At 49.2% G+C, this 6,828-nt stretch overlaps 1 protein-coding gene across 1 annotated transcript; it reads left to right on the forward strand.

Annotated features, from left to right (window-relative positions):
- Positions 1–3,327: 3,327 nt before the first annotated feature.
- On the forward strand, positions 3,328–3,987 carry LOC105714863 (large ribosomal subunit protein uL13-like). Its single transcript, XM_064366771.1, has one exon. The coding sequence runs from the start codon at positions 3,343–3,345 to the stop codon at positions 3,955–3,957; it is 615 nt and encodes a 204-aa protein (XP_064222841.1). The 5' UTR covers positions 3,328–3,342; the 3' UTR covers positions 3,958–3,987.
- The last annotated feature ends 2,841 nt before the right edge of the window (positions 3,988–6,828 follow it).

The following is a 6,828-nucleotide window of genomic DNA, read 5'->3' on the forward strand; positions in this document are numbered from 1 at the left end:
CCGAGTAGCTGGGACTACAGGCATGTGCCACCACACCCAGCAAAAGTTTTAAGTTATTAGTCAATCAGGTATTAGTTTAGATTGTGAGGTCTGGCTCCAACCAACGGAGATGAGACACAGCGGAGATCAGACACAGTAAGGAGAATCCCAAATGCGTAAGGGATATATATGTCTTCTTTTCCTTTGTTCGTTGTACTCTCATGGCAAGATGGCTAGTGAGGATACCTTCCTGCCGTGCAGGAAGTAAAAATTGCTTTGCTGAGAGATCCATTGTCTCAGTGCTGATTTTTCTTTGCGGCACTGAGCATCTGTTTCCAATACTCCATAAACTGAAACTCTTTCCAGTGGCTCAGGCTTCAAACCTTGAAGTCATCCTATATTCCTCTTGGTCCTTCACTTCATAGATGTCATCAGCAAACCCCACTTGCCCTACCATCAGAATATATGCAGAATCCCTCTTACCTCCTTTCTCTTCACCATCCTAGAGCAAGACATCATTATCTCACCTCTGGAGTATTCTAGCAGCCTCCCAGCTGGCCTCCCTGTAGTCCAGTGGATTCTCTCCACTGCTCAAAACCTGCACAGGGTTCTTTTCCCCTGGCCCTGGCCCCCTCCCTCTGTGCTGCTCTCCCACCCAGTGTCCCTTGCCCACTTTGCTGCAGCCATTCTGGCCCTTTCCTGATCCTTGAACAAGGTAAGCACTTTCCAGCTTTCAGTGAGCTCACTCTTCTCATAGATATCTGCATAGCTCAATCCTTCACTTTCTTTATGCTTCTGTTGAAATGCCACCTCAAACTACCTAAAATGGCATTTCCCTCCTCCATTGCACTCTCGATCCCTTATTCCTTATTTTTCTCCATTGCACTTAGAACGGCTCAGCATATTATCTACTCATTAGTTTGCTTATTGCCTGTCATCCCTCTACTAGCATATTAACTCAGAGAGGGCAAGGTCTTTCTTTTGCCTGCTGCTAAATTCCCAGTGCTTGGTATCTAGTAGACGCTCGATAAATATGTGTTATGTGAGGGGATTAAAAAGCCCTTAGGGGGCCCAGCGCAGTGGCTCACGCCTATAATCACAGAACTTTGGGAGGCCAAGGCAGGTGGATCACCTGAGGTCAGGAGTTCAAGACCAGCCTGACCAATATGGTGAAACCCTATCTCTACTAAAATTACAAAAATTAGCCGGGTGTGGTGGCGTGTGCCTATAACCCCAGCTACTCGGGAGGCTGAGGCAGGAGAATCGCTTGAACCCAGGAAGTAGAGGTTGCAGCGAACCAAGATTGTACCATTGCACTCCAGCCTGGGCGACAGAGCAAGACTCCATCTTAAAAAACAAACAAACAAAAATATTTCTGTATCTTTTTTAAGTACTAAAATGCATGGCTAATGCATGAAAACATTTGAAAAGTGCTACAGTAAAATTATCTATTAACAGTAATAACTATAGTGAACTCAAGTATGCAAAGGAATCAAGGAAATACCCAAGGCCTGTTTTCTGGGCCCTCATCTCTCATGTGTATTAATCCTGAGACGTCATCTTCTCCTGATTCCATTCTATCTCTGTTGATGTCCTGAATGAATTTCATGCCATACCATATCATATTCATTTTCTTGGTTTTCTGTCTTGTTTTCTGCACCAACTCGTGCTTATAAATTGTCACTTTGTACTTGCAGTCAGGACAGTGCATTCCAAAAGGAGGCAGGAGGCAGAGTTTTCACATAGCTGACTTTGTTTTGACAGTGATGGTATCTGATGGAGTCGGGGAACTGATTACAGCCCAACACCCGGCCTTTTTGTCCACACCAACTATTCATAGCTGTCGGGGGCGGGGAGGTACACATGAGTGTGGGGGCCAGGCTGGTCAAATAGAGGACAGGGAATATGTGGTTATCCAGGGCATGGAGTTCAAGGTCATGTTGAAAATCAAGTATTTAAGATATTGGCTCAGGCACAATAACTCTGTGGTCTAAATTTATCCCACTCTTCCAGCTCTCTCGGGACTGACAGAGCAACTAGTGTTACCACTCAGGAAAAAGTCAGAGCAGGGTCCAAATTTGTATCTAAAAGAAATCTCAGATGCAAGATGCAGATATTGTTGGAGGACAATACAGTTACATAAATCTAAGGTAGGGTCACCATCTTCGTAATCACTGCCGTCATCATCAACCTGGCTGGGAATTTCACTGGCAGTATACCACTGGGTCCAGGCCATTCAGACTCCCCCTGTCATGGGATAACCAGACTCCTGAGCTGGTTATTCTCCACGTGTCTCCCCTGTCCACTCCCTCTCCTGGCCTCTGTGTTTTCCATAACTGCATCACCAGGCTCCCTGTTCCTTCGGCTTCCTGTCGGGTTTGGCCAATGGGAGGCGCTGGCAAGAGACGGGAGGTTGATGAATTTATTCCTTGCTCCATCCCACCCCCGCCCGCACTGGCTCAACCCTGCTTTCCTGCTGTTACATTCTTCTGTGGCTCTGGCTTCTGTGGGAAGGTCCCTCTCCCACGACTCTGAACACACCGTTTCCTCCCTTGCCCCTTCAGGCCCGGTCCTGGGCCCTGGGTACCTCACCATTCTTTGCTGGTTCCTTGCCTCTGGCTACACATTTGTGAACAGTACCTACTTCAAGCTTTCTCCCCTCTCCGCAGATCCTTCTGGATGTGCTGCTGCTGCTACCCTGACTGATGTTGCTTGGTCTCACATCTGTGGATGTTCAGGTCTTGCTCACACCTGGATCTCACAGAGGCAGGAACATTGTGCCGTCTTGAAATCTGAGCCCCGGCACAGGCCACTGGGTCTCTCCCTCTACCCATTCAGTCATGCTCTTTTTGAATGGCTGCCAGCAGCTGACAAGCTGAAGAAGTCTCTGATTTTGTTGATGCAATTTTAGGTAGGATCGGGTAGGGCTGAAGCTCACGGCAGTAACCCCAGGTTTTCCAAGAGCTCAGGAGAAGCAGAAATGAGGGGGTTCAAGCTTGTCTCTAAGGAGAAAAGACTCTTGCACCTAGAAAAACATTAAAGGTCATCAGGCCAGCCCATTCCCTTTGTAGCTCAAGAAGCCAAGGCCCAGGGAGAAGAGACTCCCCTGCAGTCAGGGGAGAGAGAGGGCAAGAATCCAGAGCCCCTGAGCATTCATTCTCAAAGCTTCATGCTGAAAGGAGCATTAAAGGGCACACAGCCTGACCACAATAAACAACAAGTCACCTGCAGTACAGGGCTCTGCCATCTACAAGGGGGGACTGCTGAGCCTCAGTTGTCCCTGGTGTCCTCCAAACCCTAAGCCTTAGCCAGGGACTCTCCAGACAGAACAGCATGGTATGGTTTCCCGGGCGGCTCCAGAAGATGGCGGAGGTGCAGGTCCGGGTGCTCGATGGTCGAGGCCATCTCCTGGGCCGCCTGGCAGCCATCGTGGCTAAGCAGGTACTGCTGGGCCGGAAGGTGGTCGTCGTTCGCTGCGAGGGCATCAACATTTCTGGCAATTTCTACAGAAATAAGTTGAAGTACCTGGCTTTCCTCCGCAAGCGGATGAACACCAACCCTTCCCGAGGCCCCTACCACTTCCGGGCCCCCAGCCGCATCTTCTGGCGGAGCGTACGAGGCATGCTGCCCCACAAAACCCAGCGAGGCCAGGCCGCCGTGGACCGCCTCAAGGTGTTTGATGGCATCCCACCGCCCTATGACAAGAAAAAGCGGATGGTGGCTCCCGCGGCCCTCAAGGTCGTGCGTCTGAAGCCTACAAGGAAGTTTGCCTATCATCTGGGGTGCCTGGCTCACGAGGTTGGCTGGAAGTACCAGGCAGTGACAGCCACCCTGGAGGAGAAGAGGAAGGAGAAAGCCAAGATCCACTACCGGAAGAAGAAACAGCTCATGAGGCTACGGAAACAAGCCGAGAAGAACGTGGAGAAGAAAATTGACAAATACACAGAGGTCCTCAAGACCCATGGACTCCTGGTCTGAGCCCAATAAAGACTGTTAATTCCAAAAAAAAAAAAAAAAAAAAGGACAGCATGGTATGATTCAGAGTGAGGAGCCACCCAGGGGAACTCCCTTCTACTCAGAGACCAACATCTCTCCACTCCTACAGTGACCAGCTACCTGCCAATGGGTCAGCTTCCTGAATGGCCATACAAGGCCCGGGCTGCAGGGCCTCCCCCGTGCTCCCTAGCAATGGCTGTGTGATGAATTTTACCTACAGAAGCAAACAGAAGTTATAGGTCACTTCCAGTTCCTGGTGGTGAAGGAAAAGCTTTGCTTGCTTTCTTTTTTTTTTTTTTTTTTAAAGATAGGGTTTCACCATGATGGCCATTCTGGTCTTGAACTCCTGACCTCAGGTGATCCACCCACCTTGGCCTCCCAAAGCACTAGGATTACAGGCGTGAGCCATCGTGTCCGGCAAAACTTTGCTTTCTCTTCTGCCCCTCTGGCTGGAAGCAAAAGATTCCAAGATGGTGAAGACACACATGGGCACAGCCAGAAGGCCCAGTTTGGAAGATAGCTGTGTCAAAGCGCCGCCCCCACTAACTCCACCCACATCCTACCTTGAAATGAGAGGGAAATAAACAAGCCTTGTTGTGTCCAAAACCAAGATCAAGAGTGGGAAGGGCAGGCGGCAGCTGGTGCCAACAACCCTGGTTAACACAGAAGTTGTATCACTGTCCAGGTGACCCGCATTTCCCACCCATCACTCGGGTCTTCGTTTCAGACATCTTGCAGCCCCATTTTTCTCACCCTTCCTCCCATCCTGCCCTGTGGTAGGTGTCTAAGGCCACTGAGCCTCTCCTCTGCCTTCTCCTCTCTTCCCTCACCGTCTCTCCTCACTGTCTACCACCCAAACTGCTCAAATGGCCCTTTCTTTCCCCTTGAAAGTGGGTTTCCAACCCTGCCAGAACTGTTTCTTTTTCTTTCTTTCTTTTTTTGAGATGGAGTGTCACTCTGTCACCCAGGCTGGAGTGCAGTGGCGCCATCTCGGCTCATTGCAACCTCTGCCTCCTGGGTTCAAGTGATTCTCCTGTCTCTGCCTCCCGAGTAGCTGGGACTACAGGCCTGTGCTGCCATACCTGGCTGATTTTCATATTTTTAGTGGAGACAGGGTTTCACTATATTGGCCAGGCTGGTCTTGAACTTCTCACTGCATGATCCACCTGCCTCAGCTTCCCAAAGTGCTTGAATTACAGGTGTGAGCCACCAAGCCCAGCCTCAGAAATGTTTCTTTTTCATTTTTTTCCTTTTTTTTTTTTTGAATTCGGGGTTTCACCACGTTGGTCAGGCTGGTCTTGAACTCCCGACCTCAGGTGATCTGCCCGCCTTGGCCTCCAAAGTGCTTGGATTACAGGCATGAGCCACCGTGCCAGGCCAGAACCATTTCTTTAAAAGGCCCTCTGACCCTCTTCAGTCACTCAAACAACACACCTAGACCTTCCCCTGGCATTATCTGGATCCCACAGTCATTGCTGGGTTCCTTAAAGCAAAGCTGCTGGTGAATAACAATATTCTCTTTGGGTTTGCAAAAGTCCAAAGAAGTCTCCATTATCACCTGTATTGTTTAAGAGGGACAATAATTTAAGAGCACTATTTACATGTTTTTGATAACAACAACAATAATAGCAAAGACGGGAATGATAACCCAGCCTTTTTTTTTCCATTGTAGAAACTTCCAGTCATTCACCCTATCAATCCCTGAAAAGATTTCTTCCTCTCTTACTCTTCCCTTCTGGGACATGACCCGGGTTTCTGTGTCTAATCTCTAGGGTCCTGGGGTGGTACACCACGTAGATTTTATTTTAAGTGCTTCAGGCCAGAGGGAATTTTTTTTTTCTTTTGGCTGAAAAGACAATGAAGCTTATGTTCTTTCCCTCCCTCCTGAAGGAAGAAACATTTCAGGGGGCACCACACCTAACATCCTGGGCATTTCCAGCAAATCTCAACAGATGGCGAGATGTAGGAGGGATATAACAAAGCCGAGGCCTATTACTCCAGGTAGGTTTTCAGTGAGACTAGCCTAGGATGTCATCCATGTTTCTCTTGACTTGCTCCTGACTTCTTTTTTTTTTTGAGACAGAGTCTTACACTGTTGCCCATGCTGGAGTGCAGTGGCGTGATCTTGGCTCACTGCAACCTCCGTCCCCTGGGTTCAGGTGATTCTCCTGTCTCAGCCTCCTGAGTAGCTGGGATTAGCGCCACCATGCCTGGCTAATTTTGCATTTTTAGTAGAGACAGGGTTTCTCCATGTTGGTCAGGCTGGTCTTGAACTCCCAACCTCAGGTGATCCACCAGCCTCGGCCTCCCAAAGTGCTGGGATTACAGGCGTGTGTGTGGGATCAGTCAGAGTGGTGGGAAAAACTATAGGGAAAGGACGCAAATCTTCTGAAAGGTCGGAAGGTTCTGCAGAGCCCAGGAGGAGAATAGCTGAAAGCAGCAGCTGTTCTTTAACTCTGAGGCAGAGGGCAAGAAGTAGGTACAAGGGGTTGTGGAGGAATTTATCTTCAACAGGCTTGTTGACTTATGTTAACCAGGAACTGACCTTTGATCATCTGCGAAAGTGACTTTCCCTGAAAGGGGACAAATACATGTTAATTACCTGCAGGTTGTGTGGGCTCCAGGTTTTCAGCATTGTGCCTGCACTGAATAAAAGCCAGCGGCTCCAACTTCTTGGGGCTGCTCTCTGGCCAGTAGAGTCAGGCAGTCCCCTAGCTGCTCCTGCACTGCATATCTGTGTCTGAGTACTGATTTCATCTGTTGGTCAGGGTCTGTGGGACAGACCCGGCAGGTGTGAGCCACCATGCCTGGCTTAGATGGGCTCTTTTTACCCTTTCTATCTGCAAGAAAAGC

Source organism: Aotus nancymaae, unplaced genomic scaffold (assembly GCF_030222135.1).
Source record: "Aotus nancymaae isolate 86718 unplaced genomic scaffold, 86718_ANA_hifiasm-v0.15.2.pri h1tg000067l, whole genome shotgun sequence".
In the NCBI taxonomy this organism is placed as follows: Eukaryota; Metazoa; Chordata; class Mammalia; order Primates; family Aotidae; genus Aotus; species Aotus nancymaae.

Excerpts from the sequence above, each read along its gene's own strand:
- LOC105714863 (XM_064366771.1), top strand. The coding sequence starts at position 3,343 with ATGGCGGAGGTGCAGGTCCGGGTGCTCGATGGTCGAGGCCATCTCCTG.